Source organism: Phodopus roborovskii, unplaced genomic scaffold (genome assembly GCF_943737965.1).
Source record: "Phodopus roborovskii unplaced genomic scaffold, PHOROB, whole genome shotgun sequence".
Classification (NCBI taxonomy): domain Eukaryota; kingdom Metazoa; phylum Chordata; class Mammalia; order Rodentia; family Cricetidae; genus Phodopus; species Phodopus roborovskii.
The window spans coordinates 744,715-761,981 of record NW_026125554.1 but is presented as its reverse complement, the minus strand read 5'-3'; the positions used below and the strand labels follow the sequence as shown (position 1 = coordinate 761,981).

General features: G+C 54.7%; 1 protein-coding gene across 3 annotated transcripts; it reads right to left on the bottom strand.

Annotated features, from left to right (window-relative positions):
- Positions 1–781: 781 nt before the first annotated feature.
- Positions 782–14,396, bottom strand: Pias4 (protein inhibitor of activated STAT 4). Of its 3 annotated transcripts, none has more exons than XM_051177269.1 (11): positions 14,236–14,395; positions 10,567–10,972; positions 5,640–5,724; positions 5,218–5,259; positions 4,937–5,027; positions 4,717–4,845; positions 4,499–4,634; positions 3,261–3,334; positions 3,012–3,172; positions 1,887–2,017; positions 782–1,802 (listed from the first exon to the last, which is right to left on the bottom strand). In XM_051177269.1, the coding sequence occupies exons 1-11, from the start codon at positions 14,260–14,262 to the stop codon at positions 1,528–1,530; spliced, it is 1,557 nt and encodes a 518-aa protein (XP_051033226.1). In that variant the 5' UTR covers positions 14,263–14,395; the 3' UTR covers positions 782–1,527. The 3 variants fall into 3 exon arrangements, with proteins under 3 accessions (XP_051033226.1, XP_051033227.1, XP_051033228.1); XM_051177270.1 differs by having other exon boundaries at positions 4,499–4,604; XM_051177271.1 differs by lacking the exons at positions 782–1,802; positions 1,887–2,017 and adding an exon at positions 2,024–2,534 and having other exon boundaries at positions 14,236–14,396.
- Positions 14,397–17,267: the final 2,871 nt, after the last annotated feature.

The following is a 17,267-nucleotide window of genomic DNA, read 5'->3' as shown; positions in this document are numbered from 1 at the left end:
GGACAACTTCCTGTTCCCAGGAGGAAGTGGGGCTTGGGGCCCTGTCACTGGGGAAAGGGGATGGGGTGGGTGTGGGGTCCAGCATCCACCTCTGGATGCTGAAGGCCTCCAGCTGTCCTCCCAAAGGTTATGTCCAGAACAGTGAAGTCAAAAATGGATAAGGTACACTTAGGTCCTGTTGGGAACCCATCAGGTCTGAGTTCTGCATCGTGGACGTGTGTACTCACAGGTGACAACCTCAGCTCTGAGGGGTAGACTCTTGCCTGGTGCTTACCTGCTGGACTCAATTCTCAGACAGGTGCTCTTTGGACCCACGTGGCCAGTGGGCTGGAGCCACAGAGCGGGGCTGAGCAGGGCAGGCTCCTGGGTCTGGGGGGTACAATGCTCACACATGCTTGCATGTAAGACTCCCTGTCAAATGCCAAAGTTTTCAGTATCAGGATCACCCTGTCTCCCTCATGGATCACCAGCTCCAGCCACATTGAATGGTCACTGTCTCAGCACAATGCCCTCACCATTCCCACACTCTATTGGTTTCGTCTGAGCCTTGCTCTGGCTGAGCATCCAGTAGTACTCCAGTGTGTATTTTCCATACATTTTGTAGACAGTTTCTGAGTGGGTAGGTATTCACTCAGGGGTCTGCCTGCCCATGTTTAACTTTTTGATGGGCCTTCTGGTGACAATGAGTGACATTACCCAACAAGGCTATTCCAGCTCTCAGCTCCTAGAGTTGGGCAGGCTAGCCTGGGCTACAGAAAAACCACAGATAGTGAAGACCAGCTACTTTTTTTTTTTTATTTGCATTTTTAAAAAACAATTAAATTAGAATACAAATATTAGAAAAGAGTGCCGCGTGGCTGGTGAGGGCCCCGGCCTCCCAGCGAGTTCATGCGGAGACACCGCCAGGCCGCCGCTCCGGTGACCCGGTATTGCTTCCTGACAGTCGGGTGGGGAGGACGGCAGACGGTGAAGAGCAAGGCTCCTGAAGGTAGGGAGGCAGCCAAGGAGCCCCAAGCCCACCGCAGGGCCGCCCAGTGGGGAAGTGAACCTGAATGAATTGGAGTTACCGAGGTAGCTGGCTAGAAAACGACACCCCCCCACGCCACGCGGGTCCGCGACACCACGTTATTGCACATTGTGGCCGCTGTCCCCGGCCCGCCGCCCCACCATGGCTTCTCAACTAAATACGCAGCCGGGCCAGCGCTCCGTGCTCGGCCTCAATGCAGGAAAAAGCAGAAACAGCCACACAGCCGGTCGCCCATCCAGTGTCCAAGGTCCCTCCTGTGGGGGCCCCACGGGGATTGCTCCAGGAGGTGGGGCGCAAGCTGCCGGCCTGTGTAAGTGTTGATTTGCTCGTTTTTTCTCGTTTTTGTACTTTTCTCATTTTTTGTCACTTTACTGTTTTTTTTTTTGTTTGTTTTTGTTTTTTTTGTTTTTTTGTTTTTTTGTTTTAAATCCCTCCAAGGGGAGAGTCCAGAGGTATGGGAGCCAGGAGCTGGGGAGGGATGGGCAGGGGAGGCCGGCGCGTCAGCAGGCGGGCACCAGGCCCTTCTGGAATGGGCAGCGGCGCTTCGGCCGGGGGCCCTCATCGTCGTCCTCTTCATCCTCCTCCTCCTCATCGTCATCCTCTGAGGATGACGAGCTGTCCAGTGTGAGGTCCACCACATCGGCGCCAGGCTTCCCGTTCTCCAGGCCGCCCACTGCCCCTGCCCCGCTGCCTACGCCGCCCAGCGCGCTGCCCAAGCTGCCTCCCACGCCAGGGGTGCTGGAGGCCGGTGGGAGGCCGTTGGCGTCAGAGGTGCCTATAGGGACAGGGACAGACACAGTGCTCAGCCAACAGTCTGGGGAAGTTGGTGTGGCTGCCAGGGTGGTATGCTGGGACTCACCGAGAACCAGGATGGGGCCCTGTGGGCTGCAGCTGGGCTCCTTCTCAGCACGAATTGGGCGCCAGGAGCCTTCCGCCAGGAACTCGATCTCATCTGCATCCTCACACTCACTCAGGATCTTTGACAGCAGCCTTAGGAACAGCAGGGCGGACAAGGCTGGGCTCGGGCAGAGTTCACTGCCTGCAGCCCACATACCTGGACAACTGCTACACACCCTCTGGGGCCCTGAGGTCTGTCCAGAGCTCACTAACTTCCCACAGGCCAGGGCTGGGGTCACAAGAGGAGTGGCCTTGTTGGCTACCAATCGGAGTCTTCCTCCAGGAAACCCCCTGACCACATCAGGGTGGTGGCACTGGGTTCCACCAAGGGCAGAAGCACCTGCTGAGCCTGCCAGCCCGATACCGATGCTGTGTGCCCAGAGCCCAGGGCGAGGGAGAGCTTGGGGTGGAGGACCACAGCTGGCCGAGAACAGAGAGCAATTGAGCCCAGTCCACATGCCCAGGACTCACTCCACCCAATGCTAGAGCTCGCCAGGGAAGTGCCCCATCCAGCAAGGACCCAAGGCAAAGTTGGCCATCTGCAAGCTGAAGGAGTTGGGCTGCTGGCTGCCTCCAAGCCTCAGTTTCCTCATCGGGAGCACGGCAGGGTCTGCTGGGGACACATTCAAGTTCCTCAGCTAAGCCCAAGGATAGGTAGAAGACACCAGGGGCCCAGGCAAGTGTTCTGAGGACCCTGGCCACCTATGCTGGCTCTAGAGATATATAGCTGTGGCTGGCACCTGCCAGGAGTCTCTGGTATACTGTACAGCAGACCCAGTGTCTGGAGTGGAGAGCTGACCTGTCCCAAGGCGAAGTGCGACCCTCCCTCCATATGTGATGTGGGGCAGATTCTTGCCTGTTGCCTCCATAGGGAGGTCACTTGCAAAGACTGGGACCTCAAGGTCACAGGCAGAGGGGACTTCAGGCAGAATGAAGCTAAGACACAATAACCCTTTCCACAGCAAAGGCTACAAGTCCTGTAACGGAGGCCACAGGCCCAACTGGTGGGGCAGCTCAGGCAGCTGGTATTTCCAGTGCAGAGCCTGGCTTGGCCCTCCCTCCACAACAGAGCCCAGGTCATACTCACCCATCTATGATGAGCTGGTCATAGGCAGCGGGCTTGTCACACACAGGGCACATCCACGTGGGCTTCTTTTCATTCATCTGCAGGTAGAAGACAGCATCGAAGCACTGGAGGTGCGCACAGGTCTCTGCACGGCAGGGAACCGACAGCCGCATCTTCACCAGCTGTGAGGGAAAGTACAGGGTGTAAGGACAGTGTCTCACAAGCAACTGACCACCCGAGTAGCTGGGGACAGATGGGGGGATGACTCACTGGGCAGATAAGGGACACTCGCACTCCAGTAGTGGCGATCTCACTGTCAGGGTCTAGGCGAAGCTTCTCCTTGACTGTGAGGTGACAAAGGGATGAGGAGCATCAGAGGGCGGGGCCCTTCCACAGCTGCAGGAGGCTGCAGGACTCATATAGACCAGGCTAGCCTCCAAATCTCCTTCTAGTCAGATCCTTCTGCCTGCAGTTCCTGAGTACCTTGCCCGGGTGTCACTTCCAACATCCTGAGCCCCACAAACCCTGATGCACTCCACACAGGGGCCTTGCAGCTTAAGGGACATTGACCAGGTTCAGCCCAGGCACAGACACAATGCACCTATAACTCTGCTGTTCCCACCCTGGCTACCAAACAATAGAGTTGGTGGCCTTAGCCTGCAAAGCATGCCTTCACCTCTCCAGGTATGAGCAACCCCAGCTGGCCTGGGCTACCTCCTCCTGGTCAGAGGCCTTGGCCTCCAAGACGTCATTATATCACAGGGACATTTGATCAGAGGCATTCCCTACTCAGAACAGGCCAGAACCCAGCCTGGCCAACCCCAAATGGGAGGAACAACAGTCTTAGATGCCCAGGCGGCTCAGGCCTTCCTGCAAAGAAATGGCAGGGCCAATGAGGGCCCCATCAGCCAAGTATGGGTGGGCTGCTGCTGCAGGTGCTCTGTCTTTCACAACCACATTGTCCAGTCTTAAAAAAAAAAAAAAAAAAAAAAAAAAAACTTGTCACAGCCAGGCAGTGGAGTCCACACCTTTAATCCCAGCACTTGGTAGGTGGAGGAAGAGGCAGGTGGATCTCTGAATTTGAGGCCAGCCCACTACAGAGTAAGCACCAGGATAGCCAGATCTATACAAAGAAACCGTCTTAGAAAAACAAAACCAGCCAACCAACCAAACAAACAAACAAAAAAATCAACTGTCACAAGTAAGTATACAAAACCTGGCCTTAAATCTCATGCATCACCTTCCTCCCAGTGTGCCCACCTGCCCTTGCTCCCCGATTTGTGGGAGGCAAGAGGTTTGCCTGTCAACCATAAGGCTCTGAGCCCACAGACCAGACCCCTAAACTCCCAGATCAAGATCCAGAATCCCCTGAGTAGAACCTTGAACCCAGGCTGATCATCTTTGCTCCAAATCCCTCCGCCACCTTACATGTAGCATGGGTGCTGTACAACCTGGGACAGAGCAGGTCCTGCCAGGCACAGGCAGGCCCCGGAGCCCCTGGTGCTCACCCAGTGCCTTGCAGAGCTCTGGATGCTTCACACCAATTGTCTTCAACCTCTGCAGCAGGTCTGAGGAGGTCAGCTGCCGTACCAGGTACAACGCCACGGAGTAGCTCTGTGGACAGAGCGGCTGCAGCATCAGGTACTGAATGCAGGGTGGATGGGATGAGCGTGGGATGATGGGTGCTGGGTGCAGGTGGATGGAGTGCTGGGTGCAGGGTGCTTACCTTGCCGTAGTTACCCCAGGTGACAGTGATGCGGTTGGTGGCCGAGGAAAGATACATGAGATGGGTGAGGTTGATGGGTCTGCAGGGCCTCTTGGGTTCCACACCAGGCTTATTAGACGGGTAGTAGCCCTGTGGACAGAGCTGTGCTCAGCCCCACCAGGTCCCCATTCCTCCCTGCGTCCGTGTCACCCACTCCCCAGGCTGCTGTGGCCTCACTCACCGGCACTGAGCAGTAGCTGTGGTTAACCTTCACAGCGATGTTGGGTGGGTACTGATCCTCCTGTGGACAGCTGGTATCAGAGTAACAGATCCTGGGGAGACAGTGGGACACGGGGCTGTGGGGGCACATGGGGACACAGGGGGGCTGTGAAGACAAGCAGCAGAGGAAAGAGTATGTGCAAGTGCCAACAATGGTGGAGGTGCAGGGGTGGGCAGCATGGGGTTGTATGTGCAGAGCGATGGCCTGCCACAGGAGAGGCTGGGCTAGGGCATCTCTCTTACCTCAGCACCACCTGCACGGCTTTCACTCCAGGCTGCAGCTCTCTGTGGACAGAGTACAAGGCAGCAGTCAGTGGGCAGTGCAAACCGCACAGAGAGCCCTCCTGATGATCACCAGGTAAGTGAGTGGACACAGGAGAGCAGTGCCACTGGCCCACATCCCAGCCTGACCTCTGTCCTGACAAATGGGGCAGTGATAGTCTTGACTGCAAGGCAGGCAATGGCCAGGACAGTCCAGAGGGTCAGAGCTTCACTAAGCACCTCCACAGGTTCACCCATATCCATTTTGCCCAAGGGGCCCTGGTGACATCTGTGATGCATGTAGTTGGGGAGCTTCTGGCATGGAGGAGGTAGATGTGGGAAAGCTGTGCTCATGAGGCTGCAGGGCCCCACTGTCTTAGCCCAGCACAGGTGGGCAAGCACACCTGGAGTTGCGGATCATTTCCACCTGCCTCGGTGTCAGCGCGAAGATGCACGGGCTCTCCTGCAGCTTCTCCGTGCTCTGTGGGACTAAACACACATGGGTCAGGGCACCTGGCTGTAGCTCCCCAGCCACAGGGCAAGAGGCCAGACTGCTGCCTGGGATTCAGAGGACACGCGGGCCCCACCACTGCCATCTGGGTCCCTCTGGAGCTGGGAATCCCAAAGGCATAAGGCACTTCATCTGCAGTCTCCATCAGTCATCGTGGCTCCTAGGCGGATTGCTGATCCAAGGTGTACGAGGTCCCAGTCCCTTCCTCAGCAAAGTGCTCTAACTCCATGTGTTCATGTGACACAGCCTCCTCCAAGGGAGAGGAGGCAGTTTGAAGTACACACCAGCCACCCTAGTATGTAAGAGGCTGAAGAAGAAAGGTCTTGGATTCAAACCTAGCCTCAGGTCTAGGCCAGTCTGAGGCAAAAGGGCACAGCTGCGGGGAGCAGGCCCGAGCTCCACCTAGTACTGCAGGACCAACCCCTGTCCCTGTCAGGTGGCATTCCCTATCTGGCCACAGGCACTGCCAGTGAGTGAGTGAGGACCACTGCTGTGTAGCTGAGGGCCTGAGGGAAGGAGCGGGAGCTCAGGGCTACCTGGGCACACTCACATTTGTCTAGCCTGGAGAAACCACCCTGAGGGAGGGTAGGGAGGGAGCAGCAGTGCCATGGCAGGCACTTGAGCTTGCAGAGGCTAGGCAGGAGGTCGGAAGCCTCCTGGGAGGCTTCTGTGGTACAGGGGATGGGCCCCACACCATAGCAGCCAACTGAGGCTTGTCCTACTCTATGCTGCTCAAAGGGGCCACAGAGGATTCCCCAACAGTGCCTCTGCCCCCTTGTCCAGCAGTCAGGCCCTAGAGCAGTGGCCTGTCTAAGATACTGAGGGCAAAGGTTCTTTAGCAGTAGCAGCTGGGAACTGAACAACTCGTGGCCTTACAAACCAGGCCCACCTTTGTCTTAGGGCCTCTGTACCCACAGCCCACCCATTTTTCCCCACTTTTTAACCCGGCTGGCCTTGAACCTGCAAACCTCCTGAGAACCTGATTAAAACTACAGGACTGCCAGACTGTGGTAGAACAAGCCTTTAATCCCATCACTGGGAAGGCAGAGACAGATGGATCTCTGTGAGTTCAAGGCCAGCCTGGTCTACAGAGTGAATCCCAGGACAGCCAGGGCTACACAGGGAAACCCTGTCCAGAAAAACCAACCCAAAAAACAGAAGGACTGGCTGTGAGCTCAAGGCCAGCCTAGGCTACACACACAGAAGCCCTGCTCCCCCTGCCCCGACCATCAACAACTTTCACTTTCTCTGGGCCACTGCAGCATGAGCTACGGGCAGACCTCCACACCATTGACTAGACAGTGCAAGCACAGCTGCTGAGGGACCCACAGCCACCAACCCCAGCATGCCTGAGGTGGGGCAAAAATACCAGGTGATCACGAAAACCCAACAGGGCAGGCAGGAAACAGACAGGGCACTCAAGGCCTGGAAGAAAACACCCAGGCCCTGCACATGGGCACTGGCTACCCAGTAGAGACACAAGGTGACCAGAACCAGCACTGGGTACCCCTCAACACCACAGCCACACTGTGTCACTGTCTTAGTCTCAGGCAGCCTCACAAGGGATTATAGTGATGGGTGTTTAACTCAGGCCTAGCTTGTTGCACCAGGAGGGGCCAAGGCAAACAGTGGGAGCCAAGCATGCTTCAGGGGAACTGTCACAGGACAACATGGTGAGCTTGTGTTTATCATGGCTGCCATAAACTCCAGTTCCCTGACAGTACCTTAGCCTGCCATGTAGGGGGTCCTGAGTCAGGACAGCATGGAGACCAGCACTGGGGACAGCACTGTGGGACTCAGGGCTGGGTGGCTGGGTGAGGATGTAGCCCATGCCACTGGAGTGTGCAGGAACAGAGCAAGGGCTGTATGCCCACCTGTGCTGCTCGTCTGCTCCAAATCAGTGACCTGAATTGGGTATCAGAGAGCAAGGGTGATGCTAGGTACAGTGGCACATAACTGTCAGTTCAACACTGGGGAGGTAGAAATAGGTTGACCAGAGGTTCAAGGTCAGTCTTGGCTAGATAACGCCTGAGACCCTGCCTCAAAACATGGCACACACACACACATACAAATCATGCAAAAGATGAAAACAGACGAAGGCAGTGTGGGGAGGAAACTATAATGGAGATGTGAAGGGCAGAGCACTGGGGGCTCTGGAACTGGACAGGCCTGCCCACAGTCAGTAAGTGCTATGCGGTGGGACCTGTGATCGTAGCACTGCAAGGGTGATGCCAGAGCAATGGTTCTCAACCTGGTGGGGAGGGTCATGACTCCTTCGGGGGTCATTTGAACCTTTCACAGGGGTCACACAAGACCACCAGGAAACATATTCATAACAGTAGCAAAATTACAGTTATGAAGTAGCAACAAAATAATTTCATGGTGGGAATCACCACAGCATGAGGGACTATGTTTTGTTTTGGAGACAGGGTTTCTCTGTGACTTTGGAACCTGTCCTGGAACTAGCTCTTGTAGACCAGGCTGATCTCTAACTCAAGGAGATCCGCCTTCCTCTGCCTCCCGAGTGCTGGGATTAAAGGTGTTCGCCACCAACGCCCAGCTGAGGGACTATGTTAGGAAGGCTGAGAGCCACTGGTTCCAGGCCAGCCGCAGCTACATTGTTTGTTAGCCCTGCCATAAAAACTACATCAACTAAACAAGAACAACAGCAGGCTTCCCTGGTAGCCAAGGAGCAGACTCATATGCACAGCAAGGGGAGATGGCTTGTGTGCAGTGTGTGAAGAGGCTTGCATCCCAGGGACCTGGGGTCACAACCCTGGCCACCTCCTCTGGTCCAGGCCTACCACTCCTTCCTCCCACAGCGCTTCACTCAGCCCAGATAAGTCTCAGGAGCTCCACCTGAAACCTTTCCCAAGAAGTCCGACAGCTACGCAGCCCTGGGGTAGGGGGACAGGTGACAGACGCATCCCTCTCCATAGACCTGCACCATTCTCACTTCTGCCCTGGGCACAGACGGGAGAGTCCTCAGTCAGTTCTGCTGCCTTGGGCCTGCCTAGCCAGGGGATGGAGAGAAACCCACAGGGCCCCTGCAGACAAGAGTGCAGGGTGTAGCCTGGAGAACAGTTCAGACTGCTGTATGTCCTTGCATGAACCCCTTACCCTCTCTGGTCACCAGCCTTCTTTAAGTGGACTGTCAGTATGCTCTGGTCTGTAGCTGGTCTGTGGCCCTCCTCCCTCCCCCTCTAATTGCTCGGGTGATTTATGGGTTCTGTCTGCCTGGTGGTGCAGGCTGAGCAGTTGGCATTTTCCAGGGGATTCATACAGGAGCATGGGCTCATTCTGGCCTGGGCAAAGGGCTGGCCACTGTGAACTGGCATCACAAGCTTGTGTTGGGGAGGGCCCAGGCCAGAGCAGGGCAGGCATGTGAAATCCTGGGTTTTGGAGCTTGAGGGATCTCAGCCTTAGGCCCAAGATCAGAGCTACCTTCCAGCAATCCCTCAGGGTATGGGACCCAGGGAAGGGGGTGCCCAGGCAGGGAAGCAGGCAGGGCAGGCTACTCCTCTTTGTTCAAGCTGCTGGTGTAGACAGGGGAGCACGCATCCAAGAGATCAGGTGACCAGGGTCCCTAGGGGTTCAGGGCAGTGATGCATTGTGGGGCAGATTGAGAGCTGGCTTGCTTTGCAGGAAGGAAACCTGCTATGCGGGCTGGGTGGCCGGGGCCAATCTACTGGCACTTGGATCATCCTCAAGAAGATACCTAGTCAGTCAGCTTGGTCCTAAGCTGCCAAGGGCTATGGAGACCTTGGGGAGGGGGGGTGGTTAAGGGGAAGAGGCAGGGCAGGAAGGGACGGTGGCCAGGCCAGAAGGTTCTATCATGAGACCCCTTCAGCTCCATGGGTGTCAAGGAGGGCAAGCCAGGGGGTAGGGCTTTGGGTCACAGAAGCAGCCCTCAGAGAAGGCCACAGAGTAGAGCCAGTTATGTGCCATCCTTCTTCAGGTGCTTGCAGAGGCACAATTTAACCCCCACCATACTGCCAAGTCACAGGACAAAGGGGACGTGGCCTACAGCAGAAGGGTGCCACCCAGGAAGATGGCAGGAGTGGAATGGAAGTCCCCTGAGAGCAGGCCACAGGCAGGGTGCGGGTGACAGAAGCAACTGCCCATCTTGGAGCCTACCAAGTACTGGGGCCCAGCTTCTGTACTCTAGACAGAGGCAGGTAGGGCGGACAATGGCAGACAGGGAGTGTCTCTTGGGACACTGGGTACCTGAGAAAGCCCCAGGTCCTAGATGAGGGCCCATTAAAAGGCCAGAACTTCCTGCCTATCAGGCCTGCCAGGGAAACAGCTCAAGGCAGACCCTACTCTATACCACAAGCAGCACGGGATGCCTTCTCCATCCCCACAGAATGGTGGTCTGAGGGTCTCTGCTGCCTGATAACCTGACAGCTCAGAACACAGTGGTGAGCTCCATTTACATTTGCTTTTCTTCTTTTGAGCTAGGGTCTCATGTAGCCCAGGCTGGCCTCAAACTCACCATACCTTGGTGACCTTGAACTCCTCATCCTTCTGAGTCCACTTCCCAAACTAGATAACTAGAGTTTGCCACCACGCATAGCTTTTTTTTTTTTTTTTTTTTTTTTTTTTTTGACACAGGGTTTCTCTGTGTAGCCTAGCTGTCCTGAAACTAGTTCTGTAGACCAAGCTAGGCCAGAATTCACCATCCTCCTGCCTAAGTGCTGAGATGGCCAATATGAGCTGCCATGCCTCCCTGTGGCATGTATTTTAAGCACTAGGTCATGTGGCACAGTTGAGTGGCTGAGCCTACTGTGGGGATCCCCCAGCCGATACCCACCACTCACCCAGCTCAGTGGGCTTCAGCAACTCGTCCAGCATGTTGAAGAAGGGCAGCTTCACCAGACGCACTTCTGGTTTAAGGGTCTTAGTGGGCAGGCGTCCCAGTCCATTCAAGTACTTCCCGTACATCACGGGGTAGTCCACGGTGGGCCCTGACAAGGGAGTCCTGGGCATGGAGTGCAGAGCCAGGGGGTCCAGAGGCCGTGGCACCTGTGGGCTGGGCTCCACACTCTTCTTGGCATAGCGTGTCTCATATAGCTCTTTGATCTTCTTGAAGAGCTCGGGGCTGCAGTCGAACTGCACCAGCTGCAAGGCCCTGGTCACCAGCTCATGCTTCAGCCCACTCTTGCTGCGGCCCACAAAGCCCAGCAGCATCTGCAGGTCTGACACTCGGAAGCTCATCACCATGTTCTATGGAAGGGCAAACACAGCAATTCTCAGCAGGTAACCTCTAACTTGCCTTGGTGGCAGCTACCGGAACCCCACCACCACCCTACACACAGCCTCCTCCCTGACCTCAACTCTCCTCTTCTGGTGGGAGACATACATGAAACAGAAGGACTACCCACCCTGGCCACGGCAGGTGCATGGCTGCAGCTCCGTATTACTAGAGAAGAGGTGTCAGGACTGAGCATTGGTGAAACCCTCTTTAACCAACTTCCTATGTGTGCTGACTCAGACTAGGGATGGCTTGCCAGCCTGAGGCCAGGCCCCCAGGGCACTGTGGATGAGGACCGTTCTTACAGTGAGGTGTCCTGGACCCCATCCCTGGTCTCCACTTAGCCATGCAAGATGTTCCCCCAGGACCCACTCAGGGTTCCCAGGAGCAGAATAAGTCTACATGAGAACAGCTGGTCCCTGAAACCAAGCAGATGCACAGGTCAGTGTGCAAGCTGGTAACAAAGTGTCAGAGGATGGAGGGGACCATGGATGGATCTATCATGGTCCCTCAGATGAAATGACAACAACTAGAGCAGGGGATTCCAGAGTAGGTCCCGGGCCCTTGGGTGGGTGGCCTGCACTCACAACAGCTGACACCTAGGCATGGCAGTTCCTTACAGATGGAAGGCCCAAGCATCCCTGGGAGATAGGCCAGCCAGGCTTTGAGACCTCCTGTGTTAAGTTCTGCTGCTGGCCTGAACTAAATGCAAATTGGAGGTAGAAAGGGAATTCCATGGGGCTGACTGATGGCCCAAGTGGCAGGTGGGGACACAGGCAGCTAACTCAGGCCATGAGTCCCAAAGAAACCTACAAGACACAAAAAGCCCACCCAACCAGGCCAGAGGCCCCAACCCCAGGGATCCATTCCATTTGGGGGCACTTGGCCCTTGGGGGCAAGAGGAGTGTCCCAAGGAGCCCCCAAAATCACCTGGGACTTGGGGTGCCAGGTACTACAGCATGACCTAAGGCCTCTTAGTACAATGGGCTGGGCTGGAATTTGGCCCAGTGACTACCAGACTTCTTAGACTTCTTGCTGAGGAGCCCTGACTCTCCAGGGACTCCTGGATGTTGCCTTGCTGGGTTCCTACCTCATGCTGGGCCATGCAGCATACACAACATGTAGTTAGCACATTTGTACTAGAAAAAAACTCCAGAAGAGAGGGCTACATTGAAGTGAGAGCTGGCCACAAGGATCCAACCAGAGCCAGGGGGCTTTGTGGCCCTGGCAGATGTCCAGGAGTCCTGTCACCTAGGACGGATGGCAAGTATCCCAGTGGTCAAGTCGCTGCCATATGGTCTGGGTCGGATTTCTCAGCAGCTGCTATGCCCTGGGCAGCCTGCTAGGGACAGCAGGGCACCAGGACAGGAGCACAGGAAGAAGCTTCCATCCATCGCCCAGAGTGCACTTCCCGCCCTGGCACAAGCTACCAGGGCTGGGTTTATAAACAGCTCCAGTCTCTTCAGTTTGGGGCTCTCGTTGAGAAGCAACAGCCCAGGCAGCAGAAGTGGCTGCATTCAGCTGTGTCACTGTCCCAGAATCTTCAGAAAGCTGAGACCCGAGACAGGGGCAAAGGATGAAGGTAGTAGCACCGATGCCTGCAGCAGGGAACTCTGAATGGTGCATTCATCCACAAACACCATGACTGCTTTCCACAAGCCCATTGTACTCCAAAAGACAGACTAAAGGAAAGCTACTGGAAGGATGGTGGTGTCTCCATCACATTCAAGGCACTGTGAGGGGTTATGACAGGGGTTTCCCTGGACCTGCGTTAGTTCGCCATTAGACCTTCAAAGAAGGGTCAAGTTCAACAGAGGTAGGGTTGGGGATCCAGCAGGTTAGGCAGAGGGGGGCCAGAGTCCCTGCCATTGAGGAAAATATAGGCACAGAGGCTTAGCCTACCCCAATGCTCCAGAATGCTACGAGGGGCACTTCAAACAGTAAGACTGGGCCTGGGACCTGCATAGTTCACATGTTCCCATCTTGAGGGTCCCAAAATCCCGTCTGTATATGGTGTACATTGTGGGTGAATGAATGGGGGAGAGAAGGGCACACTTTTTAATCAGAGCCTCTAGAATAACCCTAAAGATCCAAGTGAGGAGGGAAGAGCCATGTAACAATAGAACCAGGAATAAAGGGGTACAAGTTATGACCTTATAGGAGGGAAGATGCCTGAGGCGGACTGTGGGAGAGACAAGTGGGTTGAATCCTTGGCTTGGGAGACAGGACAGCACTGGATGGCAGCGTTGCTGAGCCATGTCTCAAGGCGGTTTAGTGGGGCCTCAATGCAGAAATGGCAGGAACAGACCTAAGAAATCCTCCCTTGGTAAATCAAGGGATCCTATGAGGACCAAGCTGTGGAACAACAAAGGGTGGTGGGTCCTGTGGGCCATGCCAGGGAGCAGTGAAACCCTACACGATTCACCAGGACGTAAAGGTTCGAGGTGGGGTACAGAGAGACTGAATTATTGGAGAATGAGGTACCCCATAGCTGACCTGACCCCCAGAAGGGAACCAGGGACTGGTTCACAGGACTTGAAACAGCGCAGGGGAACTTCCCAAGACTCCAAAGTAACAAGCCAGGAGGACAGGGAAGGCAAAGGGACAGCCAGTGTGTAAATAGGCAAGTGTCTCCAGTGGGGATGGGGGAAGGAGTGTCTCGGAGACTCCAACATGAACCCTCATTCATTCACAGTTGGACTGAGTCTGTAGTCTGACTTATTCAGTAGGAAGAGGTGTCATAGGGACCCTGAGAATCAGAGGGCTTGTGGCACTCCCTCCCTGCAGACTTTCCCCATGCTATCCCATAGGGGAGGAATGATGCGGGGACACGGACCTGAGTCCTCGTTGCTTTAGAGACAGGATGGAGAAGTCCCTCTCTGTATTCCTTGGACTTGAGAGATAGACCACAGAGGGACCCCTCCCAGGTCTGTCCCAATGGAGCTGTCCCAAAGGAAGGGACAGTGCCTGCACCGGGAAAGCCGTGTAGGGACCTTCAGCTCTGGTCGGAAATGGAATGACAGGAGACGGTGGGGACACTCCGAAGAGGGAGCTGGCGACCCCGCCCCCGGTCTCCCCGCCCCCCCACCCCGCCCGCAGCTTCAGCCTGCGTCCCGGTCGAACCCTCACCGACCCGCACCACCACAGCCCGCACTGCGCCCTCCAAAGTAGCTGCGAGGCGCCGTCCGCACCGCGCCACCCGCCGCCCCGGCCCGCGCCACCGCCTCTCACTCACTTTGGCCTCCACCAGCTCTGCCGCCATCTTGGCCACTAGCGTCCCCCGCGCCGGGAGGCCCCAGCCGTCGCGTCACGTGACAGCCCTCGACTGGAGGGCGGGACCTGCGCGAGAGCCAATTACAGCGATTGCTGGCTTCTCCCCCCCACGCCCCCAAGTCTGAGGGGCGGGAGTATGTGTGGTGCGCAGGCGCGCCCAGGTGCCACCGCCCGAGAATCTCACCAATCACAAGGAAGAGTTATCAATCCCCGCCTCTGTGCTTATTTTTCAAGGCTCTGGCCTTAGCCACGCCCCTAGGGGAGGAGTTTAATGTCTTAAAGGCGTAGTAGCCCTACCGGCTGTCTCATTTTCCTTGCTCTTGTCGATTGCATGCCTACTCTCTGGCTTTAAAATAAACTTACATTTATTTACTCATTTAGTGTATACATGTGTGGAAGTCAGAGAACAGTTCAGGAAAGTAGGTTTTTTCCTTCCACTATATAGGTTTCAGGAATGAGGCCCTCAGGCTTGGCAGCAAATGCCTTCATGACTCTCACTGGCCTCATCTTTTCTAAAAAAGTACTTGGCAGGTCCTCTGCCTCATTTTCTTTCTTTCTTTTATTTATTTATTTGGCTTTTCGAGACAGTGTTTCTCTGTGTAGCTTTGGAGCCTGTTTAGGAACTCAAGACCAGGAACACAAGGCCAGGCTGGCCTCTGTGATCACAGAGATCCTCCTGCCTCAGCCACCACCATCCAGCACCCTGACTTTTCAACTGGACTCCTGGGAACAACTAGTCTTTTTTCTTTGAGACAAGGTCATCATGCATCCCGCTGTCCTGATACTCATGAGGCAGGCCTCAAACTCAGAGATGTGCCAGCCTCTGCCTCCAGAGTGTTGAGAGTAAAGTTGTGCCCCCCACGCCTAGTTTCTTAAGGGTGTAGAAGCCCCTCCAGCGGCCTCCTATTTTTGTTGGCCCAAGGCCAAGTCCACTCTTAATGAGATCTGATATTTAGCGAGCACATGTTCAGGGATACACACATAGGTTTGTGGGCGACAAAAGACAACATTTAGAAGTTGGTTTTAAATCTTTCGCCATATGGGTTCAAGGAATCGAACTCAGGTTTAAAAACAAGTGCGAAGGGGTGTGAGTGCCCACATTCCACGCCTTCCGTGTGGACGTCGGAGATTTTGCTGGAATTACTTTCTCCTTTAACCATGTGTCACCAAATGGGTCCTGAGGATGGAAATGGAAATCTTTATAGTCAGCTTTGTAAGCAAGCTCCCATATCCAGCCTTTTCGTAAGCCCCTCCCTGGCCTCTCAAATACCCACAAGCTCAGCCACATCTATGTTATTGCAGCGCTGCGGTCATGCCCACTTCTTGCTGAGCTCTACTTTTTTTCTTTTTAAACATTTATTTATTATGTATACAACATTCTGCCTGCATGTATCCCCTGCAGGCCAGAAGAGGGCACTGGATCTCATTATAGATGGTTGTGAGCCACCATTTGGGTGCTGGGAATTGAATTCTGGACCTCTGGAAGAACAGTCAGTGCTCTTAACCTCTGAGCCATCTCTCCAGTACCCTTTTTTCTTTTTCGAGACAGATTTCTCTGGTTTTTTGGAACCTGTCCTGGAACTCGCTCTGTAGAACAGGCTGGTCTTGAACTCACAGGGATCTCCAGACAGTAGGGATTAGACAGTGTGCCACCACCGCCCAGTGAGCTTTCCCTTTAAAATTGTGTAAGCACCGCCCCCGCGCTTCTGCTCCTGGAGGGCGGGGTTCTTAAAGACCCACGGTCTCACCACCTTGGTTTGGTACATTTAATGGCTGCCCTTGCTTGCTGCAGGTCTTTTCGAGGAAGAGTTGGGGATGAACCGAATGCGGTCCCACAGGTGTCGCTGTTCCGTGCGCGAGTGTCAGCCAGCAGGAGCTGGGCATGCTTGGCCATGTGATACTGGGGTGTGCACTCAACCGGTGCATATCTGGGATCTAGTGCATATGGCTGGCCTGCTCCAAGAAGCACAGCCACAGAGCCCCAAAACTGGCAATATGTAACTAATTAATAGTCCCAACAACTGGGAGGAGGAGTCAGGAGGATTGTGAGTTTTAGGCCAGCCTAGGAAATAGAGACTTGTGCCAAAGAAAGATATTTTTCCTTCTCCTTTTGGGTGTGTATATGTGTGCCTGGTAGCACTTTCCTGCAGACCACTTAACCCCTCCTTTTGTCTTGTTTTTAAGAAATACCAGAGTTCTGTACCGACCCTGACCACTCAGTTTCAAACTCCTTTGGCTCTGCAGGTACAGAGTACAAACTTTTGTTTTTGTAACCAGGTCTCATCAAACCCAGGCTGGCCTGGAAATTCCCTATGTATCCCTTAGTTTCTGATTAAGTGCTGGGATAACAGACAGGCATGGGTCACCACCCATTACAAGATACGGAGGATGAACCAGGGGTCTATGAATGCCAGGCGAGCACTTCACTAACTGAACCCCAGCCCCCTTGTCACTTATTTTTTCGGTTTTTTTTTTTTTGTGTGTGTGTGTGTCCCCCCCCCCCCCCCCCCCGCCAGGGTTTCTCTATTGCTTTGGAGCCTGTCCTGTAGCTCTGTAGACCAGGCTGGCCTTGAACTCACAGAGATCCACCTGCCTTTGCCTCATGAGTGCTGGGGTTAAAGGCGTGCACCACCAACGCCTGGCCACTTGTTTGATTTTTTAAGATTTTTAAATTTTATGTGTAGGTGTGTTTTGTCTGCTCACAAGTGTGTGTGGTACCTACAGAGGTCAAACCACCTGGAACTAGTTACAAATGTTTATAAACCACCACATGGGTGCTAGCAACGGAACCTGGTTCCTGTGCAAGAGCAGTCAGTGTTCTTAACCATCACACCATCTCTCTGCTACACAAAGTTGTATTCCATTTGTTGTTCTTTTTGTTTGTTTATTTGTTTTTCCATGGCTGCCCTTGAGCTCATTCTGGGTAGCCTTGATCTCAGAGAGCTGCCTACCTCTGCCTCTCAAGTGCTGGGGTTAAAGGCATGTACCATCTTT